Below are 23,821 nucleotides of genomic sequence, written 5' to 3'. Positions count from 1 at the left end.
ACAAAGATGTTTTTCAAATAGATTAAACTTGTCAGCGCAGTTTTTGTGCATTTAAAAACATTACAGGGAAATAAGTTTGGTTGAACTGGTCAGTAACTTACAAATTTGTCTAAAGAACAGTATGAAAAAAATCGTGATAAAATCGTGATCGTGATTTTGCCCAAAAAAATTGTGATATGATATTTTTCCCATATCGCCCACCTCTACAAGAAACCTATAAATATTTGTAAGTCAGACTCACCTTTGAATGCAGGGAACATCGGTGCCATGTTGCTTGTGATTAGAGAGTCTCTGTCGTATCCGTCGGGATTCAGACCTGAAGGAAGAAAATGAAAGGTGAGGAAAACTGAAGGAGTTTGTGGTTTAGGTGTTATCCAAATAAACTGCATGTTGCAAAACTAAGAACAAAGGAATCATGAATGATTGCTAAAAATAAGATTGCCTTCCTGGTGGAGCTGTGAGTTTTTATTTATTTAAAAAAATGTATAAATCATTTTGTTCACAAATGCCAGAAATCACAGCAAACCACATTTTGCTGAGTTCTAGCTGTTGTCTTTAAATATCTTGTTTTGTTTGATCAACTGTCCAAAACAAACTCATTTCAGTTAAAATGATATTAAACTATATAACTATATTCTGAAAGACCTCACATTTAAAAAACTTGTCCAGGCAAGTGTCCAGCATTTTTGCTTGAAAAATGACTCTTAAAATTAAACAGTAATCATGTTCTTAACAAGAAACAGAATGCACAAATCACAATCAGGGAAAACTTTGTGCACAAGAAAAGGAGAGAATGGAAAGCTCATTACATTGACTTAAAGTTAAATTTATAAAGGAGTCTATTCTCAGATTATTACACTTATTTCTATCCATCTGGTTCATGTTTATGTGTCGTTCTTTCAGCACCGTCATCTAAAGAAACAACAAATCAGAAAATCACACTCAGAGATTTGTACAAGAGTCAGTAGCAGAAGAAATATTTCGTCTTTGTGAGTCCAACTTTGTCACAGCTGCTGGAGAGTGTTTTCTTCTCACTTTCAGTCTGTCTCTACCTTTTGTGGAGCTACCTGAAGTCTGAATAGAGCAGATCTGTAGAGTCTCTATGATGGGGGATGGGTCACTCTTAGCTGTTGTACTGGTGCATTCCTACATGAGAATGCAGCTCTGAAAAATGTCAACTTGAATTCAACACCCCGGCTGGGGTAAGACTTCCATGACCCCCTCCACCACATACACAAACACACACACTCACTGGGGGGGTGCAGCAGGCCGTAGGACAGATCAGGGTTGTCTCTGTAGCGCACGCACAGCTGGCTGGCGACCGGTGGGATGCGAACGTCAGCACGAACGCACGCCTCAGACTCCGGGCTCAGGGGTCGGACTCTGTCAGGGGTCTGTGAGAAAGAAGCAGTGAGTGGCGAGCAGAGCAGATCAGGACGAGGCCAGGGTTGTGTAAGACACTTTGGCTTGGTTTTGACTCGCCTGTGTGTACAGGTCAGTGAGGGCGTTGCACTGTTTGATTTGCAGAGCTCTTAAAAAACAAACTATTCTATTCCAAAGGGAAATGAAAATTAATTTAAATTGTGCAAATTTTGAATTTTCTGAAACACGAGCCCCCCAAAATCCCAAGCTGAATAAGCGGTCTAGAAAATGGATGGATTCAATTTTAGGGCTTCTGTTTTCCCACCTTTTTCTGTGACAATGAGTTTGGCTCATATTACAAGGAAAATGATCGTTGTTACATTTCTAAATCTCGCTTCTTCATCTCAGTGAATTTCTAGCGTACGGATAGATTATTTGACTCAGTGAACAGAAGGTCAACCGAAGCTTAAGACAGAGCTTACAGCCACAGAGAGCAGCTTCTGAGTCTTTATCAAAAGGTACGGCAGTGCGTCAAGCTTATTTGCTCACACACTACAATATTTTCACTGACAGGCTCAAAGTGTTTGTGGCCTCAGAGGAAGTTACAGCCACTGCAGCCTGTGTCAAAGATGCCAGCTGAGGCAACCTCCTGGAACAATAACGACACTTTTTGTACCAGTCACTTCAAACCTAAAAAAAGTATATATAGGTTTACTCAAGCAATGGTTTCATGGATTAATTCATTTCATAAAGTGTAGTAACTTTGAGGTGTTGAGAAAACTGAAGTTTTCTGTGGGTGTTTATGTGGTTTATACTGAATGCTACTCCATGAAATAGATTAAATAATCCAATCTAAAACGTGATTCTTTCAAAACCAAAGTGAACACATGGGATACAATACAAGCCACATTTAGCTTTGCCTGTGTTTGTATAAAGCTTGAATGAAAAACAAATCTACATCCTCACTTGCTCCATCATTCAGACAGAATGGTGTAAACTCTCCCAGGAATGTTTCACTCTGCCTGAGGTCATGATTTACACTAAAGCTCCCACCGCATAATAAAGAAAGACAAGAAGTGTTCGAGGCCAACACGAACACAGGAGATGAGTAACAGCTGCTTAGAGATTCACATACTAAACAACCTTCTTCCAGTCTCCCGCCAAACCAAAAACCTCAGGAGAAATATAGCTGCAGTAACTTAACCGAAGCAGGCTATGTTTAGAGATAAAAGGCAGCTCCAAGCAGCGGGCTCACCAGAGGCTGGACGGTGTATGACACCCAGAGGGGCATGAGGCGATCTTTGCTGTACCCGTTGAGGTAGTACGAGTGGTAGAGGAGACAAAAAGCTGCATGTGGTTGGACGACTCTCGGAGTGCCAAACGGATGGTGGAGGCGCCGTAATTTGGCTCTATCACTTGCTGAGAAGGAAAATGTCAAATTCATTACACTCTTAAATGTCGCCAAATAGAAATCATGAATGTGAAGAAAAATAAATAGTACTCACTGGAATTGGTTGCCAGGAGATGAACGTTCATATCCTTCTCCTAAAACCACATTTGTCTTGTTAGTATCCGTGTACTTAATATCTCAGAATTGACCACATATGACCTTTGTCAACGTGCACATTAGCATACCAAGCCTGTAAATCTTAAAAGAGTTTGCAATGGGGAATTTTAGCAAATTGTTGTGCAAAAGTGAGAGTTGCTTTTTTTCTTGTACTTTGGGAATACTTGGTTCTTTCAGACTTGCTTGAATACAGTGAGAGGGAACAATAAACTGCTACAACAAAAACAATGCTTAGAGTCTAGAGTCAACACCTCGTGTGATAACAGGTTAGTTTCAAGGTTTTTTTTTACCGAGATAAAGACTTATTTATTTAGTTATCTTTGTATAACTAAGCTGGTTTTCTAGTGACTACGGGGACATTTTCTTGCTATCTAGAAAACAAAACAATAGGCTGGTAACTGTCACATGGGCCAGATCATGGCGTGCCATGCTGCTATTGCCCACACTGATGAAACTAGGCAGGCCTATTAAGTCAGGCTAAAAAAACCAAACATCACTTCAGTTTCCTGTAATCACATACCATTTCCCTGGTTTGAGATGTACAGTTGCACTGCAGATCGTTAGCAGGGACGGGGTCACTGGCTTCACATGGGGTGTCGTGGGAGAGCTGTGCAGGGTGAACTGGGAGGTGGACTGGTTGCCTCAAAAGGTGGTTCAGACTTCCATGAGTCCCGTTGTTAGGAGCGGGACGAATGCCAAGGAGGTCTAGAGGAGACAGGTGGAGAAAAAGAGATGATGAAAAGTGTATTTAAACAATACGATTAAAAGTTCACTGAATGCGTTCTTAAAGGGGACTACGTCTACGTTATGTCCTGTTTTAGGTAAATAGTGAATACAATAACAGAAGTGTTGTTTATCAAGCATCGTCTTTTAAAGGAGCAATATGTAACTCTGACACGTAGCGCTTAAAACTGATACTGCAGTCCGAATTCAAAACATCCCCCCGCCCCCTCCACCCTGGAGTTGTCTCACACAGGTTGCCATGTCAGGGACACTGAAGCTTCAGCGTTTAGCCGGCTCTGCATCTGTCTTAAAACCTTTCTGCGCTCTATCCATCTCCAATGGTTATCTTAGTTTTACCACGTTTTTGGAGCTTCTTAGAAAAATGCTGAGGCTTTTAGGTCTCATAGAAACAGTTATATCTGAACCATTTCGCTTGCCAGCCTCCATCGTGTGTGTGTGTGTGTGTGTGTGTGTGTGTGTGGGGGGGGGGGGGGTCCAAAAAAAACCAGACCACTCAGGACCGGAATCATAGGATGTATTGATGTTTGTATGATCTCTATGTATGATTGGTATTCTCTTGTAACTGCAGCATGAACTTAAGACACATTTCTCTACAGGACATTAAAATGTATCTTTTCTTAAGAAAGCATTAAACCCACAAAAATGATAGAAATGTGTGAAAAAGAGAGCGTTAACAATGGTTGTGTGTAGAGCTATACAGTATCCATCCATCATCTACACCTCTTTTCCCATTTGGGGTTTACACCCTGGACTGTTCGCCAGTCAGTTCAATCACAGGGCTGACATATAGAGAGACAGACAACCAGTGAGTGACTGGTAGTTCTAAAAAAAATATTTCCTAATCTTTTATTGACTGAGATAAAATATATTTTATGGGTCTGTCATGAAACATGGATTATTTTGTCTAAACAGTTGTAGACGTAGGAGGATAAAGCACAGAGTATACTAACAAAGCAGCTTACCACACATGAGGTTGTATACTTCTATGTTCTCAAAAGGGGGAACAACAGTGTTGTCTTTAAATCCTGGGCCGTAGCCGATGAAGATTGCCTGGAGAAGCAGATAGACATGAAACATGCTGACAGTTATTCACGTATCTGGGAACATTTTCTAGGTACAAACAAAAGAGAGTGCAGAGAACTATTCTTTACAAAACACTGATGAACAGTTCGTTAAATGGAGACGTTCACTTAAACGCCCTCAGCAAATAAGAAGTCACACTCAAAATACCATGATAAAGCCACCTGTAAATATTTAAAGTTAACCAAGGCAGTTATATCACCTCAGATAATCTTGAAAATGTGAGTAATGGATATCTGAGACAGAAATGGGTTGGGTGGGTTTGTAGATATTTTCAGGTGAGTCTATTTCAAGCACTGCGCTGCTACTTCTCTGCTGTGTGTTTTCAGACTGACTTCATTTATAGAAGAGACTTTTTTAAAGTAGCAGAGGAGGAGCTAATTATGCCAAGCTAAGTTCCAGTTTATCCAGAACCATGGAAAGACTTGTTGTGACGACAAACATGAGGGTGGCAGACATAAACAAACTCCACCCAAACACAGAGAATGTGTAGGTGGAGAGCTCATTGCAGTACTGAGTTTGAAACAAACAAGACACTTGTGCCCTAATAAGAACAAGTACGATATTTTAGATTGTCATGTTTATTTTAGACACTGTACTTGGGTTTCATTCACAGAAATAAAACAGTTAATACAGACTCAAGTGTGAATCTAAAAGATGTTATATATCATATAAAAACTATCTTGAATAAATCTTTAGTCTCTGGTACTTTGTGTCTCTGATGTAACTGAAGGGGAAAGTCTTCTTCTTGATATTACTCTGTAAATCTCTGCTCTCTGGAGGCCATTTTTTAAACCCTGTGTGTCGCAACAACCCCTGTCAGATAAAGTCTCAAACACAAACCACTGATTCGAATATACATATCTACTGCAAATGCATCCCAAGTCTCCAAGAAACACTACTCGGTCAAGCCAACGATTACGTGTTGTTGTTAGACGTGTGAGGTCCCGGAAGTGAACAAGAGCAGTTGTAGTTCAAATCATGCACATAAGCTCAACAAGCTTCCTCAAAATCATAATGAAACACTACAAATTATGTTTATGAGCTACAACTTCAACTAATGCTGAGATGCTAAAACTTTAAATTTGCTTTCGGGAAGCTGTTTTTGGAAACTGTTAAAACCTCCGACATGTTTCGTTCACTGATTCACATCAAAGTGCAACAAAACAATGAGTTTAAAATTATGTTTAAGTATTTACACAGAACATTAATCACATTTTTTTTAGGGAATCATTGTAGTTTTTAGTCTATCTATTGTCTTCTTAAATAAGGAATATGTTTGGTCAGGTCTATAGAATGTCATAAATGAACATTTATCCATCTCTGTGTTTCCTGAAGCCCAAAATGACTTCATCCTCGAATGTCTTGTTTTCCTTACACCTCAAAGTTATTCATTATTTCTGTCATAGAGGAGAGAAGAAGCCAGATGATTGTTACATTTGCAGGAATCGTGTATAAAAAAAAAGATTTCATAATAAAAAATAGTTTGTTTTTTAATTGTTATTGTTCAAATGATGTTTCAAACCAAAGTCTACCTCCAGTGTTTACCTGTCCTGCTTTATTTTAATATGTTTTTAAAGCAGAACAGCTGCTGTATCTTTACAGGAGTCATCAAGCTTATAAACTCACAGCAAGCTACAGCAAAAACCTCATCAGACCTTGGAGAAGTGATCTGCTGACTCAGCTTTTTGAGGTTGCTAAAGGTTAAAGGGTTTCTTCTTCGTTTTTAAAAAGAAGAATGGATTCACACCCAACCCTCATCAGAGTGTCAGAGAACAACAAACGAGATTAAACATGACTGCCCGACAATATCACCAGTTCATTTTCTTAAGAATTACTCTGAAATCGATTTCAGTCAAGACGAGCACATCTTGTTGAGCAAACTTTGAGCGACCATACTCAACTGCTAGATTTGCTTCCTGATTTCAGACTGTAAACCAAAACGGATAAACATTGATAAACATTTATTGAGTCCACAGAAAAAAACACATCTTTCCTTCCTCTGACCTGCATGTTGGTGAAGAGGTTATCTGAGCCGTGGAATCCACCGGTGCAATACTTGAGTTCCTTTTTGTTGCTGTCGAGGTAAAACACAGATCATTTATTTAAAGGGGTAAAAATAAACCGGTGATGAAGGAAGGAAGTACATTCTGGTACTAATTATTCACTTTTTTCAATCTTATTTGTAAGATTAATTCATTCAAATGAATCTAAACTCAGGTTCAGGAAAGTTAAATGTAAAATTGAAGAGTGAGTTGTATCACTGCAGCTACATCCAAGTGAACTGGGTTCTGCAGCCTGAAGCAATTTTCCATGATTACATGGTTAGTATCCATCAAAGGAGCCGGACAACTCCTCTCCAACTTACCCTGCTTCAGTCATTATGAACGAGTACCAACACTAATTACTGTAAAGGTTTCAACTTCTGTGTGGTCCAAGAAGCTTTTGATTATCAGATATTCACATCAATGTTTATGACACCAACTGAACGGTACTAACTCATGTAAGACGTTCAAACTAAAGAGAAAGTCTTTTAAGTCCCTCTGGTGTCTGACTCCATTACACGCCCACTAAACTATTCTTTTATTACCTCCATTTGAAGTTAATTTACCTTGCTTCCCTTTGTGATCATCAACTCCTCTAATGCATCTTCAGGCTTGCTCACACTTTCACAGAACTCATAGAAAAAACTCCTGAAGAGTTTCTCCTGCCAGCCTCATACAGCAGTATATTTTCTGCAGGATGTCTGAGTGAGCTGATATGAGAACACAGCACAATACAATCAGGATAATTCACCGCCAGTGAGTGGGAGAGGTTGGTGATGTTTATTTATTAAGTGAAAACGTCTTGTTGTTATAAATGTTCTCCTTAAAATTGAGCGGGGTGGGAGTCTCGGGAGAGAACGCACGATGTGCAAATCATGTTTGCAAAAATCCAAGATGGTGGACTAAGCGACAGAGTCTGAGTTATGATGATAGTTTTTGCCTTCAAAGGAAAAGTGGAAAATAACATACAGCTGAGCAGAAAAGAGTTTGAAGTAGCTTCATTATGAGCATGAAGACCTCACCAGTCACATGATATAAACATCATCAGCTCGGCCAACTCGCTGGAGGTGAATTCTTCTGAGTATAACCTGCTGTGTTCACACACGAGCTCGCCCTCACTGCTACCATGAGCAGTTTAAAATGTTGTTTTCAGCCGCTTTGGAACCCTTTGAGAACTACAAAGCATGTTAGCATATGATATATAAGCTCAAAAGTTCAACTAGCTAGCTTCTGAATGATGCCTTGCTGGTACTTTGTGTGTGTGGATGACCCATGATTAAGATGTTGTCCCCCCCCCCCCACACACACACACACACACACACACACACACACACACACACACACACACATACACACACACACACACACACACACACACACACACACACATACACACACACACACACACACACACACTTCAGTTTTGGATGACCTCAGGTGAAAACTTTTAAACAGTGGACTGCTAGGTGACTTACAGTGCAGCCTGCCAGCCTTCCTTCATATAGAGGTGTCCTCTCTCGATGCGTTCGTTCTTAGCAAAGTGCATCCTTTTGGGGAGGTGTTCTTTGAGGTACGGCCTCATTGGCTGGTCAGATGTCCTGCACTTCAGAACAGACACAGAGGAGGAGAATCAACACGCCGCAGAGGTAAAAAGGATTGTTTGACTTGTAGCCAAGCAAGCAGATAATTTTCCATTCTCCTTATGAATACAAAAGTCACTCTTGAAATACTTCACATACCGACAGGTTCTTCACCAGGCTCTCATAGTCGACTGCGGAGAGAAACACAGGACAAGGTCAGCCCTGTTTGTTGTAAACAATGTGACACTCAGTGATGCTGTGGAACTGGGAAGGATGGGAAATTGTATGTTATCCAGGGTCTCACAGGAAAAGTAATTATCTGGAAGTTCGGTGGGTCTGATACGAGCTGCCGGGCCTTGGATGACAGAAAAGCCTGTGGTGTTCTCCTGGAAGTTTGACACAAACGCTGACTTCTCACACGAAGCCTCCTCCATGCCTGGGAAATAAAAAAAAAAAGGAATACTTAGTCGCTTTAAAAAATAAAAACGTTTGTGAAGACTTCTTAGCATGAAAATTTGAGAAGTGTGTACACTGTGGCTACCTCCAAGACAAACCCATATCTCAATTTTTTTTTTCTCTTTAAGGAAGAGCTGCAGAGTGAAAACCAGAAAAGTACGTCAAAGTAAAAGAGTTTTTAGAAGAGGATCGCTTGGCATCGCCCTGAGCCATAATGATCCCATACGTTGATCTTTAACATATTTAATTACAAGACTAAACATATGGTCCCCACATGTTCAGAGAAACTACTCATCACAAAACATCCTCCTAACATGCTGCTGAAAACTGTCCCCCCCCCAAGTAACACACAGCTTCTTAAACTATTTTAAGTCTTAATACTGAGAATACCTTTATCGTGTAATATGAATCTGTAAACTTCATCACTGCAGTGTGGAGTCTGTGTGGTTTTCTCACCGTGGTCTGATATGATCATTACGTTGACACAGTGCAGCAGGTCTCTCTTTTTCAGGCCGTCCATCAGCAGACCCAAAATCTTGTCCACATTTTCCAAGGCCTGAACGACCTGAAAAGGCAGAAAAGTATTGAGAGTTGACATTTTACTGGGGCTGAGGAGCAAGGTTCACGAAGAATCTCTCATATCGACAACATACTTATAAGCCGCCACTATTATTCACTAAAACTTTCTTTTCAAATATGTGAATGGCTGACGTTACTTAAACTGGTAAACCTTATTCTTCTTCAGTTGCTGTGACCTGTTAAGGGCATTTAATACAGACATAGAGCATCTTTTTTGTACTTTTTTTTAAGGAAACATTGACTTGCTTGCCAAGGCAGACACATTTCTAATTAGCATAGTTTAAAGTTGATAACATCAGAATGTGCAGACTGACCAGTGCTGACCAGAATGAAACAATTACAGGCTTGCATTTGGCAAATTACTCAAACAACTCATTTTAGGGAGCAACCAACTAGAACCATACACAGAAGAAAGTAAGACGCAGCTGGCTGGCTAACTCGCCTGCTAGCGTCTGAGTGGATATGTGCTAGCTGCTAGCTGAAAACATTGTCTCACTCGCTCACATTACCCATAACAATAACAGTGTGTATTTTAGCAAGTTATAAATGAAATTGAATGGTACATAGAAAAGTGTTCAAACAAATGTGATGCTGGTTGATCTCTTTCTCAGTCTTTGAATTTCAAACCACTCTTTTGATCCCCTTGGCTACAACAAAACAAACTCCAACCCGCTAATGAAGATCGTGAGGTGCGACTTAAAAAAACGTTCTGCTATTTAGGTTTTGTTTCCAAGGATCAAGAAAGAACTATCACATGATTTTGACTTGTCCTGTCAGGTCTGTAGTTCTTTTAGGAAATAAACAACCAGCTTACAGTTTCTCTGTCGGGTTAATGTTCAGTGAATGACTGACCTGGCTGCTTCCTGGCCCATAACGGTGTCCCGATGCGTCAGGCTCTTCCAGGTACAAAGTGTAGAAGTCAGGTCTGAAATCACAAAGGAAACTTTTAGCTGTGATGTTCAGTTTTTCTTCATTTGTAAGGAAAATAAAGAACATTTCATACCTTTCTCCCTGAGGTAGACCAAGCCATCCTAACAGCTTCTCCACTCTCTCCTCAAAGGTAATGCGCCTGTGACACAAAGACAAAATCATACATCTTATTAACACCTCTATTTACCACCATATTATGTCATACATTTGCTAATTGGAAAAAGTATCTCTCTTACTTGTCATAAATCATGTAGATGTCTGGATAGGTGCCATTAATGGCAACATCTGATCCAGGCCAGAAGAAGGTTCCTGTTTTCAGTTTATGACGAATGGCAGTTAACCAAACCTGAGGAGAGGAGAGGAGAGGAGAGGAGAGGAGAGGAGAGGAGAGGAGAGGAAAGGAGAGGAGAGGAGGGGAAAGGAGAGGAGAGGAGGAGAGGAGAGGAGAGGAGAGGAGAGGAAAGGAGAGGAGAGGAGGGGAATGGAGAGTAGAGGAGGAGAGGAGAGGAGAGGAGAGGAGGGGAGAGGAGGGGAAAGGAGAGGAGAGGAAAAATAATAAACAAATGGAAGGAAACAATAGGAGAGAAAAGGAAAGGAAAATAGGAGGTAAAAGAGCAGCAAAACATAAACGACAAAAGAAGAGTGAAATAAAGGGAAGATAAGAGCAAAAAAACAAGGATTCAAGAAAGAAAGGTAAGAAAGATAACAGAGATAAATGATGCAATTAAAGGAGTCAAGACAAAATATAATTAGGAAAAAGACGGGATGGAATAGGTCGGCGAAAAAGAAGAAAGGAGACAAGTAGAAAAAAGGGAGCGGGAGAAAAAGAGATGAAAGATGGGGAACAGAAAGACAATGAGAGGAGAGACAAATGGAAAGAAAGTAGTGAAATTAAAGAAAAGAAAGAAGTCAAAATGATTCCTGATTAATCAGCACTAGACTTGCTGATTTAACTCATTACATCTCATGCATTTAGTGCATTAGAATTAAAGTGTCACACAGCCCACTGAAGACAAATGAAAATGTCAAAATCAATACATATTTGACGGGTATGCAGGACGCAGCTTTATTTAGCAAACACACTTAGTGGAATTGGTTCGTTATGAAAGAATGCATTCAGGGAATCATGGTTCATCTATTCCCCCCTTCCCTCCTGGAAAGATATATAGATTGTGAATGCATTTTAAAGATGAGCAGCCTGTCACACTCTGAAGGAATGAGATTTAAGAGCACTTCTATTTAAAAGGGAACCACAAAGCGTCTTGACAAGCTCAGCTCAGGCTGTCACAAGCTGTGTTTGGCACAGGCAGAATCCATAATTATATTTAGAAGCTCATTATGGGAAGATTTCATTCCAAGCAATGAAACTTCTGGTTGTCAGAAAAACAAGTGTCTCGTGCTGCTCACAGACGGCAAATTACAGCACGCTCCACCATGCTTCATATTTCTTACACTAGAAACAAGTGCCTTCTCTAGAGTCATGCCAGGTTTCCCTCAAAGCAAGGGCGTGTTAGCTTTCACACGTTCGAGAACAATAGTTTCCACCTCAGACCCTCAGTGTGAAGGGAATAATTGCCCACAAGTGGACAAAAAAAAAAAGTTTTAGGTTTCACAGATTCACTTACCGGCTCTCCTTGGTACCATTTTGGATTGAATTTCTCATCACTTTTCAAGCTGAAGAATGTGTTTTGCCTCACGTCGTACATCTTGTTGTCCACAATCCCATGAGACTCAGGATAGAGACCCTGCAGGATCCAGAGATAAAAATAAAAAAAATTCAGTCACCTCCTTTCATTTTCTAACCTAAATGCCGCTCGTAACCACAGCAGTCTGGTTAATCTAAGGATACAGTTTCAACCACGAGAGGTGAAAACCATTTCTGTGAGCCCCTCAGTGCTGCTGCTGTTTCTTTTTATGAGCCCATGTTAGCACGAGGCCTCACTAGTAACCTCTAATCTACTGTGATGGGGCTCCACAATTGTAGGGGGAAAACCCAGAGTGCACTGTTGTGCTGTCACAGACTAACAGCAGTGATGGAAACTAAGTGAGTACTTCATGTAAGTAGAATATTGAGGTATATTATATCTTAGTATTTCACGTTTCTGCAACTTTGTAATTGTAGTTTTCACTTTTTAGAAAAGGAAATGATTGTATATCCCTCTATATAGTATTCATTTGACGTAGTAAGTATAATGAATTGTTAAAGGAAAAACTTTAAGTCCTTGTAAAATAAAATCAATCTCAACAGCTGCCAGGTTACAACTTGCAATGAGTTTGAGAAATCGGCAAGCAATGTCTTTACCTTTGGTTGCCATCAGAGGCGGAGAACAGAGCAAGCAAACTACACACAAACACCTAGAACAGACATACTGTATTTTCAGATTTGTTAGATCTTACATTGCATTGTGTCGTAAAGCCACTGTGAGGAATTTGTGTTGGTTTTGTTTGTCCCTGTGGCCAAATCAGTGTGTGATATGTCTTTTCTGATCATGTCCTATACATGACTAAGTCAGATTTTTAACAAAAAAACTCATGTTGTCTTCTAAAAGTCAAAGTCACTCACTGTGACTCTTTAAGAATCTTCTCTGTATGAACTATAAACAAAGGTCTGAATGCTAAGTGACACTGACCCAGTGCCGGTGGTTTCAGGAAAAGAAAAGAAACAATCAGTCTCATTCCTGATGGGCTTATTTGCTTTTGTAGAACATATGGATGCATCATCAGAATTCATTTAAATATGTTTCTTAACTAGCTTAAAACTCTTGGCAGTAGCTTTAAGTACTTAAAATATTTGATGATTGTAAATGGAGCCATATTTTTAGTTTTGGCAAAAACGCTGATGCCTACTTGCAAGCCTGCCTGCCTTTCCCATTTTGAAGCAAGCATTGTGCTTTGTCTGGCTGTTTGATTGTTGTATGAAAAAATAAACTATAAATATATTAAATGAAGGCGACATAAGAGGCATCAGTTCTCTCTTCTTATATGTTCTGCCTTTCTATAGCGGTTCTATCAAATCAAGCAAAAAAGCCCAGCAAAAAATATGAATGTGACATATGTTGGTCACAGAGAACATTTTACAGTACATTTAGAGCAAAATACTTTTACCTAATGAGGACTTTGAAAAGAGTTTTCCTTGTACTAGATAATTTCATATTGTTGAACACAAGTTCTTCTTCAACCACCGAACAAAACAAGTCAGACAAACCACATGACCAACTATGTCCAATAAATCTCACGCTGACCAGAGGAGACTTACAGTGACGATGCTGTAGTGGTTGGGAAAGGTCTTTGTGGGATAAACAGGCCTCATGTATGGCGCTGTTGTTCCAGTACGTCCTGTAAATAAGTACATTTCAGTCACACCAAGATGCATAGCAAGCCATGACCGGGTGCCGCTTTCAGTGTGTTGGTGACTTACGTATCTTGTTGATGACGGGAAGGTGGCTGCTGTGATCTTTGAGGTACTCCGCCCTGAAACCGTCCAGGGACACCAGGATGAGAGGAGGCCTGGAGAAACTGGGTGGTGGTGGGACAGAGAGGAAGAATGATGCTTTGAGCGTGCACTGAGGTGGATTTATGAAAGGGAAAAAGGAACAATTACACAGCAGGAGACATTGATATCTTTGGCACCAGAAGTGTAGCAGTCGTGTCGTACAGTAGGTCTGTGTAGAGAGAACACAAAGCGGCTCTTTGACTAAGCAGGCGAGAGGAGAAATAAAGTCGAAATACAGACCACACAAACACATGGGAGGAGAACAGGAAGAGAAATGTGAGTCTACTGGCAGTAAATCAAAGACTATGAGAGTTCTGTTAGCATCAGCAGATTTCTTTGTTCCCCACTGTGAGACATGGCTCCCTCCCATTTCACTTTGTGCACTACACAACATTTGATTATCCATGGACGCTATTGCCTGATTATGTGATAAGTACGGAGGCCTTAAGCTGGCGTGCATCCGTACATTTTATCAATTCCATCGTCCTGTGATAATGAGTCATTTCTTGAGATCTGGACTTGCAAAAAACAAACATAGAAATATGCTTAACAACCTAATTAGTGTGGTAAATGGCAGCATGGCAATGTCATGGTCTGGTCCGACCTATTTCAGATCAGTTTTACTGATTTGTTTTCTCGATTCCCAGAAAATGATAGTGTCATCACGAGAAAACCATTATCATTCCCTGAGATATCGAGAAATAAAGCCGAGATCGCTAGAAAACAACTGGAAATGACTTATCATAGGAAAATGGGAAAAAAAATAATATATGGTCCACTTAGGGCTTCCATACATTAGTTATACTATATACTGTCAATATTGTCAACTTAAAGTATCAACTGATATCAAATGTTGAGCTCGATATTACACGACTGATGATGTCGTTGGCCTTTCTGTCATCATCACTAAATGTTTTGACTTTTGAAAAGGTAGCGATTGAAGACAGAAAAAAAGCTTGAAAAACTTCCAATAAAACATCTTAACAAAATGAAAGAAGAAAAAAAACAGATTGCACATCAGAATCAGAAAAGCTACTCTCCAAGTTTCAGGAACTAGAAGGAGCGACTCTTATTTCTAACATGGTGAATTTAAATTATCAACATATAGAAACATTTACAAATTAGCATTTCACAGACATCAAACTTCTTCTTTTATTGTTTCTAAAGACCAAACCCCAAATTATACAAGTGTGGTTTGCCAACAAGAACAACATAATCAAACTCCAGGGACTAATGGGGTTGATTAAAAGAACTTTTCCTTGTGTTAAAGATCTTTTAAAACTAAACTAAAAATAAACTAAAATAACTTCATCTGGAGCCACAGGTTTTCTTTTCCATCATCTCATGAATCCGTCTGAGGTTACTCCCTTACCAAAGCAGAAACACACACGCATGTGACTACATCATCCACGCACACACAGAAACAACTCACTTACACATGCCTGATTAGTCAGAGTCGCTGCCTGGGTTTCCGTAGCGACGGTTACCTTTTTCCACTCAAACAACAGCATCATGAATAAAAATAAAATAAAATAACACAAGAGTCTTGTGTCTGACTTCTTTTTTTCACTTCCACATAAAAGTGAGAGAGAAATAGTTCTGTTTATGCTGCAAACTGGGAACAATAGACTCCACTCATCATGGTGGCTGTGGGCGACTCGGCTGACAAGCGTCATTCTTATGGCAGACACATGATGACAGATAGGGTACTAAACAACATAACTTCTCACATTAAGCAGAAAAGAGGTTTTTTTATTACCCAGGCGGACACTGAAGCTCTTGAATTCCCTCATCAGCCTGCAGCAGCCAGAGCTCCCCGTCTGCAGGAGAAGAAGAGTAATCAATAGGGCTGCATGGTATAGATCAGATGTTTTTATTCTCTCAGTAAGAACATGTGCGGCTTCACCTATCATAAAAGCAGGAAGTGGAGCTTCTGACCTATATTGCAGTCGGTCTGTAGGGGGGGGGGGGGGGGGGGGTGCTAAATGTTTTTGCTTCACTTTCAGGGAGCTGTCATGTCGTCCATCTTTTTATACAGTCAATGATTATAAACTCAGTTATATATAATAAGAATCAGTTAACTTGAAAAAGCTTACAAAGCAGACTTGCTTTTTAATGATTAAGTGTACTGATGTTACCCGTAGCTGTGTAAGAGGGTCAGGCTGGGGCTACATTAGTCAGTGTTCTGCTTTTTACACTTGTTGGCACGGCAGCTGCCACTGCAGTCCGAGATGTCAACATACTGTATGTAATGGAACTCTGACGCTTACTCATTTTGTCACAGTAAGAAAGGGAAGAAAGAATTTAGCTGAACAAAAGTTAGAGATCCACACAAACATGCAAACGAGTCTTGAGCTGTAAAAAGGTTGTTTTTACATGTAATGTGTGTTTTGTTGGAATAATCATCACCTGTATTAAAAAAAAACAATCTTTTGGTGGTTGCAATTCATTTAATAATTAGGTCTCATCTTTTAGTTCAGAAAATATCCTTATTCATGTTCAACCTGTCTTGTTGGGCCTTTGTGGGTTTCACAACTAAAACACCAAAACCCCACAACTGCCATGTTTGATTCAATAATCACATGACCTTATCTTATTTTCTGAAAGACAGGAAGAGGCTAAAACAAACAAAAATCTCCAACATGAAGTTGTTAAAAAACGTTTGCACATAATTACTCGAACGCTTCTCTTTTAAACATCCCTCATGTGACCCATACGGGGAGAGAGATTTCTGTCTTTACGCCCCCAAACGGTGGAACTCGTTGCCTCTGGACATCAGAGCAGAAAAGTCTCTGTTTTTAAACGTAAACTGAAGACCTGCCTTTTTAATCTGGCTTTTAATTAGGAGCGATTTTTACTGCTTTTACTTTTTCCTTTATCATTTCTTCTATCTCTTGTTATTTCGATTTATTTAAAGTCAATACAAAAATGTCAATTCTTTGTATTTGACTTTCTTTGTGTTTTAATTCTGCTGTTTTCTGTCTGTTCTTTTGTGAAGCACTTTGGGCTGTATGTTTTTATAAAAGGTCTTGTAAAAATAAAGCTGAGTTGAGTTGAGTTGAGTGATGAATTAACTTCAAAAACAAGGTTGTCAGGAATGAACGACTCATATTCACCAACCGTGCAACAGGAAGTGAAATCCCACTTTGCCATCCACATATTTTCGGAATGACAGAGGGCTTCCTGTGCTTCCTGGCCATTACTCATGAATATGTTGTGTAGAAGCACATATGGATAACAGCGCAAAACGTCTCAAGGACAAAGCCAAATATAACCATCACATTTCGGTGCCAGATCATATGCTGGTGAGTATGTTTGTTCAGATGGAGAGAAAATAACAGGGAGACAAACACGCTTTTCTCAAGGACAAGTGATCATTTAACGAGTCCCCACCTTATATTTATGTAATATATGCACTTCAGACAAGGCACGTCAGTATTTGAGACTTATATGATTTACTTAATAGGAGCCAATGCAGGTGAAACACAGAAAACTACAGAATCAGATTTTTTTGGACACATCTGGCAGGTCTGCTGCTGACTGGACACATGACAGAGGGAGTCTTAGCGTGTTGGTGAGAAAGCTCCCCCTTACTGCCTGTCGAGGCCAGCGGTTTGGACCAAACACAGGAGATGCTCCGTCTCAGGAGACGAGCTGCTGTGGTCTGTAATCTTAGGGAAAAGCCCGCTCTCAGCTGCACTCTGCGCTACATACTGTGCACTTCTAGGAAGAAATAGAGTGCCCGGGTTATTTTTATTCTTTTCATCTGTTTCCAAAGGCCTGACCAAGAAAGCAGTATTGTAGATGAAAGATGTGGAAGTCCAACAAAACTGCATAGATCTGAAAAGTCAAAATGTATCCTTCCCATATGGCTTCCATGTTAAGAGGAAGTACAAGCTACAGCGAAATACCACAGAAGAGAGAGCACCCCGCCCAGCCTGGGGACATTCGCCCACAGTCACCACCGCTGCCCCTGAAATGGAAGAAGGGTGTTTTGGCACGTTGGGTTACAACAAAGAGCACAGTGACGCAGCTGCCCACGGCTAACCAGAGGGGAATCTATAGCAGCGGAAAACATGCCAACCCCCGGTGAACATTCCTGTCTCGCTTAAATGTGTGTTTACGACATGTTTGGAGACACTGGGCTTAAATAAAGAAGCTGGATCACACCACCCTGACAGAAATGTATCCTGTGGAGAACTCTTGTGCAGTCTCAGGAGTTTACATTCACCTCTCTGTGTGTGTGTGTGTCTCTCTCACTGCCTGGTCGGTAACTTGACCCTCCCTCACTGTTGCTCTAAATACTGCCAGTTTAGAGTTTCAGAGGGATCCACTGTGTTTGCAGGTTCTGGACTTTGAATAGCCCAAATTGCCAGTGTTTGTTATTCTGCAGATTGCAGTCTTTGTTATTCTTCTGCCTCTGATAACTGGAAGTTTATATTTTCACTTGAAGTGTCTGACCATGCATTCTGTCTATGTCAATGTTAATCTAATCTTTTGTTGGAACATGAACACAATGGTTTACAAAAAAATACAATATGGTACTGATTATATTTCAATGAGAGGGAAAGCATAAGCAAATGAAGATCCTGAAAATTGTGAATACATTTTTTTCATGTTTGGTGTGAAGATGAAGTGGCAACATCCAGTGTTGAAAAATGAAGCCAAAGTGGAAGTGCAAAACACTGCAGTTCCTCGAATGTCCAAATACAGCTGATAGCAAAAGCCAAGAAATCCCCACTAGAGCTCATATTAAAATGCCCACAGATGATCACTTTGTTGCAGTTTGCCAGGAGGCTTAAGATCCACCTCGTTGTCACCTGTCTGTTTTTAGATTGATCAAAAGTTGGGATGGCATTTCCAACATGGAAACTTAGGAAAGCCTTTATTTAATGTTGTAGCATACCATTGAAAAAGAGCTTGTTTTTACCACAGACCTTATTTTTATGACAGAAAGTCCTCTAGGAATATTTGGAATAACTCGTGGTGTGGACTCATTCCTTCAGCACTCTTGGTACTTTCAGAATTTTTACACTTTTATTTTTAATGTTTGTCATTTGTCAAATAAAGATATCAAGATATCCTTTAAATATTTAGGATATCTTGATTAAGAAAGTGTCATCTGTAGGCTCAAAAACAACATGAGATCATAGTACCTTTTGTCCTAACTTTTGTTTGGACACTGCAACTTTTCTTCGCAGATTACTTTGATTCAAACAAGATGTGGAGCCTCTCATCAAAACATTGCTCTGTTGTGAAACCAGGGGTCAAAAAGCACAGCTCTGAGGTGTACTTTAAATTGTTAGTCTCAAAAAAAACTCCTTTCTTTAGCTTGACTGTGGTGATGCTGGATATGAAGACGGTGTGGAAAGATTACAAAACATGCAATAGCTGTCATAGTGAGTCTGTCATTAGTGCTTACCTTTCACATCACTGCTCTTCCTCCGAGAAAACACCACGGCCAGGATGACCACCAGTAAGCACAGCAGCAGGACCTAAAATCCAGAGAACAAAGGTCAGGGCTCAACAACCACCTGCAGCTCTACAAAAACATGACTGAAGATGTCCAACATAAAACCTTTGGATCAGATGAAAGGAAGGTGAAAAAACGAAAAGGTAAAACAACAGATATTGGAGTGACCAGCTATCATTTTTTCCCCAACAACAATAATTCCATTTAAATCACATCTTAATGTTGTTCTACTGTAACTGTAGACACGCTCATGTGTCTGCATGCACAAGCATCCAGTAACAAACTTCTGGCTCATAGAGTGATAAATCATGACGTCCTGCAGAATCATAAACATCTCCTCCAGTCTCTACAGTATACAACAGAGAGGTTCCTGTAACTACACAACACAGAGATTGTTTTTTACCCATGCTAATAGCTTTGCCTCTAAAGATAGTAATGTTGTTTCTTCGACACACCACAGCCATCCAGACGGAAAAATCTCTCAACCACTGTTGGTTCCAATGTGCATGAAATCGTTTCATGTTCCCCAGAGGACGAATCCTACAGACTTTGGTGAACCTCCAGCTTCCCCTCTAAGGACCCAATGAGGCTCACGTTTGGTTTTAATGAAATGCGTTGAGTACAATTTAACAAACTGACAGGAAATTCTGTACAGGTGTTCAAGGTTCCCACAGGATGAAAAGGTAAAGTCGTATCCTAGGATAGGATCCTTATGCTGTATGCATATACGCCTAGTTTATGATTTCACTTGCTCTTGCACTGCGGAGTGATGGTAGGCCGTTGTTTATTTCTTCAGCCCCGCCCAGTGATATCTATGCATCTGCACCCTTCTTCGTACACCATGTCCATGTGTCCAAATGTTGGTTTTAGCCCTCAGTAATTGAAACGTCAAAAGAAAGGAGGCCTTGCTGTTTCTTTATCAGTTTGCTCAACTCATATCTGTCCAGTGACGGCTGCACACTGAGGGATGAGGAGCCTGTGATTAGAGGGGTGTTTCAGAGAAGCATCAATTTAAAAGTCTTATCAATGCTGATTATTTTAAAGACTTTGTAAAACCCAAACCCAGACCTGCAGAGAGTGTTATATGTGTGGAGGTATAAAGACAGTTTGAAAAAGCACCCTTCCTTTTTGAACAACTAAGATAGTGCTTTTCCAAAGTTTTGGCATGTGACATTTTAAAAATCAAGTGCGGTCAACGTGTGCCCCCAAATGTACAATGTATACATGATGTTCCTCAGTTAATTATTTATGCAACTGACAAAGCAGAGTACTTTTTTCTTTTATCACTTTAACCCTTTCAGTTTTTGCTGGGGCCTGACCATTGGGCTGGAAACCCCTGCTTACACATCACATGATTATAACATCCTCTATTATAAGTTATAATCATAAATTAAGTCCCACACACACACACTTTACCTTACAGAGTTAAGGTGAATTAAATGCTGCTTGTCTTAGTTTTGAGGTTTTGTGCTGCAAAAATCGCATGTCTTCAAGGCGTCGAAAAAGTTGTAATTCAATGTAATCTAATATTAATTTGCCCAGCAGGCCAATGTACAGTTCAACTGTATTTATCTTTTCTGTCCATATTTTAACTGCATTAGAATTAGGCCTGTCAGACGATTACATTTTTTAGACAAGTCATCTTGAAATTTCTGTAGTTAATCTCAATGAATCCCTTTTTTAAATTACATGTTTGAAATTCCATTATTTCACATTGAGCAATAAAAACTGCTAGGCTTTTATTTTGAATTTTCGTACCCTCTTAAGATGAGAGTGCTTTACTTGCTTTTATTTTGATAAATAATTGTAAGGGCCTTACGGTAGAAAGAAAGTTACAACATTAACGTAATCACCTGTTACACGAATAAAAGTAAAAGCTAAAGGGAAATGTTTGATGTCACGGTGTGGATATTACTTTTGAATTGCCAACTGAGATGTCTGGAAGTTGTTGTTTTTTTTTAAGTGAAATGAGACAAAGGAGCAGTGGGGTCTTTCTCTTCCATCACCGTGACTACAGGGAGACACTGAGTCTTATCCACGGTGCGCCTTAAGGGACAAAATAGCATGCATCATTTCAGAACATAATTAATCGCGATCAACTAGTTAATGCTGACAACCCTAGTTACAATATAACAACTCAAATCATTTTTTGTCTTTTTTTTAAACTTCTTTGAAGCCTACAAAAGCCTTTATGGATGTTTAAACCTTGTTGGTAAACGCAGGGTGCACATTATGTCGTTACTAACATTTTTACTGCGTTTAAGACAAACACAACCCTCTGATGCTGACCTTGATCGGACGGTTTATGGTTGAGTCATTCGTGGACTTTCAAACCTGCATTTGTGTGCAGTTAACGTCTCAAAGGAGGGATTATAGGAATCATCCCCCACCAGTAATCCACTGAGTGTGATCCACATAAACAAGAATTCCTAGACGGGTATGAAAATATGCTGTTACGTAGTGCCGTGTCTGGGAGTACTGTGCACTTACTTACTTAGCTTTCTCTTTCAATAGGTGGAGAGAGAGAGAGAGAGAGAGAGAGAGTGTGTATGAGAGAGAGAGAGACAGAGACAGAGAGAGAGAGACAGAGAGACAGAGAGAGAGAGAGAGACCTGGGTTGGACAGGCTCCTGGGAAAGACGTGGTCTTTGTGGGTTGTAAAAAGTAAACTATCTGTCTGGAAGAAAAACCTTCTTGTCTGACTCTGACACACACTTCTAACTTAAGTTTTGTCTCATATGTCTACAGGGAAATTATCTGTTTGGACTGAACAGGACAGCACGACATAACCTACATAAAAACAAAAACAGCTCAGTTTTTTTTTTTTTGGGAACGTTTAGGCTGAAAAAGCAAATGAGGAAAAACACTAGCCCTGTTTTTCTTTAGCCCCCCAAAACATTTCACATGAATTACACCGTGCAGTGTAAGGGGTACCAGTATCACAATTACTAACAGATGCCGATGTATGATTGGAGTTTACTGTTGTTGTCTAGACTGTGTCCCACATGTGTTTCCAATCAGTGCCAAGTAGACAGCAGCAGTAAACACAGGTTGTTGTGGTTTTAGCTTCAGTTTGCTGGTAATCTGACGGCTGTGTGTATGCAGTCAGATAATTTCCTATCTTCATGGTTTTATTTGTTAGTGTTGAGGTAAATCTGAGGATAAACAGTACAGCCACATCACTCTTCCACTGAATAGTGCAATTTGGTTAACTGTAGTGTTTGATTTGATGATTTCACATTTAAAATATCATGTTTTTAAGATAAAGCCTCCACCAAAGCTGCATAAAAACCCTATCTAACACATTATTCATATATTTGTATTATTGAAGTTCTTTCAATTATGGTTTTGGTCGTAATGTAAAGCCCCAAACTGTAGCCAAGATGAAGTGTCTGGTCCATGTTATTGTGTGGTGTGTCTGAATGTCTGAAGTGAAAGTGACAGATAAAAGTGTTAGAACATTTAGAAGCTCATCCAGCCTGCCTGTGTCCCTCCATTTTTATAGCCGTCAAACATCCGGAATAAACATCTGAAAAAAGGGGTCTGTTGCAAAACACTGTCGATGCAGAGAAAGAAAAGTCCTCTCCTAACTTTGTGGCTGCACCAGACTCTCAGCTGAGTCCTTCCCCTGTTGGATCACAATCAGCACTGTGTGGTCTGCGTTACACTGTAGCTGGAGATCATCTTTTCCACCTGCAGAGACACTCCAGGCCTCTGTCTTTTTGCATGGGAGTGAAAACATTTTGTTTCCACTTTCACACTGGCTGCTCAGAGCGTCTCAGCTGTTTGACAGCTGTAAATTAACTACACTGTAAACAGTGTCGAAATGTCAAACCTGAGGCTGTGGTTTTAGATTCCTGTTGAGGGATGACTTTGCCTTTTGAGTAAGTCAGACACTGTCATAAATCAATCTGCTGAATTTCACAGTTAATCATATCGCCTGTCAAATGTCAACAACAACAAAAAATGAAAATGCTTCTCATAAAAAAACTTCCCAGAAACCCAACTTGACATTTTTGCTGTCCTGTTAGAAGTCCAAAACCAAAAGTGACAGCCTACAGTTCATAACCAAGAAAAGCATCTAATCCTCTCTTTTTAGATGCTGTAACCAGAACATTTGGCAGTATTTCCCAATACTTGCTTGAAAATGAAAAAAAAATAGTCTCTTATATGTTTTGACTGGCTGATAGTTTATGTTAAACTGTCACTAAAGTTTGAGTTTATGGGCACACTCAAGTTCATAGACACATTTTTGTGGTTTACAGTAGGCTATAAGTAGAGCTTAATAAAAATACAGAAGAAAAAGAGGACTCTGTGTAAGGCCTATAGTCTAATTATGACCAACGTGTTGTACATTAAAGTACTTTTACATATTATTTAAAGTCATTTTTTGATATTACAGTTAAACTCACAGCAAGACCCAATTCATCTTTGATTGAAAGGGACGCTAATTTGTGTTACAGATAAAAACAGCAACTTTTATCAGCTGTGTTGTTTTTTTTTAATTGAATGC

At 39.8% G+C, this 23,821-nt stretch overlaps 1 protein-coding gene across 1 annotated transcript in view; it reads right to left on the bottom strand.

Moving 5' to 3' along the window:
* The window catches only part of enpp1 (ectonucleotide pyrophosphatase/phosphodiesterase 1), a 30,985-nt gene that overhangs the window by 6,734 nt on the left and 430 nt on the right, over nucleotides 1-23,821 (bottom strand). Inside the window, exons 2-20 of the mRNA XM_061051859.1 lie at nucleotides 19,259-19,331; nucleotides 15,596-15,656; nucleotides 13,762-13,859; nucleotides 13,600-13,679; nucleotides 11,969-12,088; nucleotides 10,580-10,689; nucleotides 10,417-10,482; nucleotides 10,266-10,338; nucleotides 9,291-9,399; nucleotides 8,683-8,814; nucleotides 8,538-8,569; nucleotides 8,274-8,401; nucleotides 6,761-6,830; nucleotides 4,636-4,723; nucleotides 3,450-3,634; nucleotides 2,868-2,907; nucleotides 2,618-2,781; nucleotides 1,253-1,394; nucleotides 242-316 (exon numbers count right to left, since the gene is read on the bottom strand). Coding sequence (XP_060907842.1) covers nucleotides 242-316; nucleotides 1,253-1,394; nucleotides 2,618-2,781; nucleotides 2,868-2,907; nucleotides 3,450-3,634; nucleotides 4,636-4,723; nucleotides 6,761-6,830; nucleotides 8,274-8,401; nucleotides 8,538-8,569; nucleotides 8,683-8,814; nucleotides 9,291-9,399; nucleotides 10,266-10,338; nucleotides 10,417-10,482; nucleotides 10,580-10,689; nucleotides 11,969-12,088; nucleotides 13,600-13,679; nucleotides 13,762-13,859; nucleotides 15,596-15,656; nucleotides 19,259-19,331 — 1,846 coding nt within the window. The remainder of the gene's footprint in view (nucleotides 1-241; nucleotides 317-1,252; nucleotides 1,395-2,617; nucleotides 2,782-2,867; nucleotides 2,908-3,449; nucleotides 3,635-4,635; nucleotides 4,724-6,760; nucleotides 6,831-8,273; nucleotides 8,402-8,537; nucleotides 8,570-8,682; nucleotides 8,815-9,290; nucleotides 9,400-10,265; nucleotides 10,339-10,416; nucleotides 10,483-10,579; nucleotides 10,690-11,968; nucleotides 12,089-13,599; nucleotides 13,680-13,761; nucleotides 13,860-15,595; nucleotides 15,657-19,258; nucleotides 19,332-23,821) is intronic.

This window comes from Labrus mixtus, chromosome 12 (genome assembly GCF_963584025.1).
Source record: "Labrus mixtus chromosome 12, fLabMix1.1, whole genome shotgun sequence".
Classification (NCBI taxonomy): Eukaryota; Metazoa; Chordata; class Actinopteri; order Labriformes; family Labridae; genus Labrus; species Labrus mixtus.
Note: the sequence above shows the minus strand (reverse complement) of the source record. Positions and strands in the feature narration are given on the sequence as shown.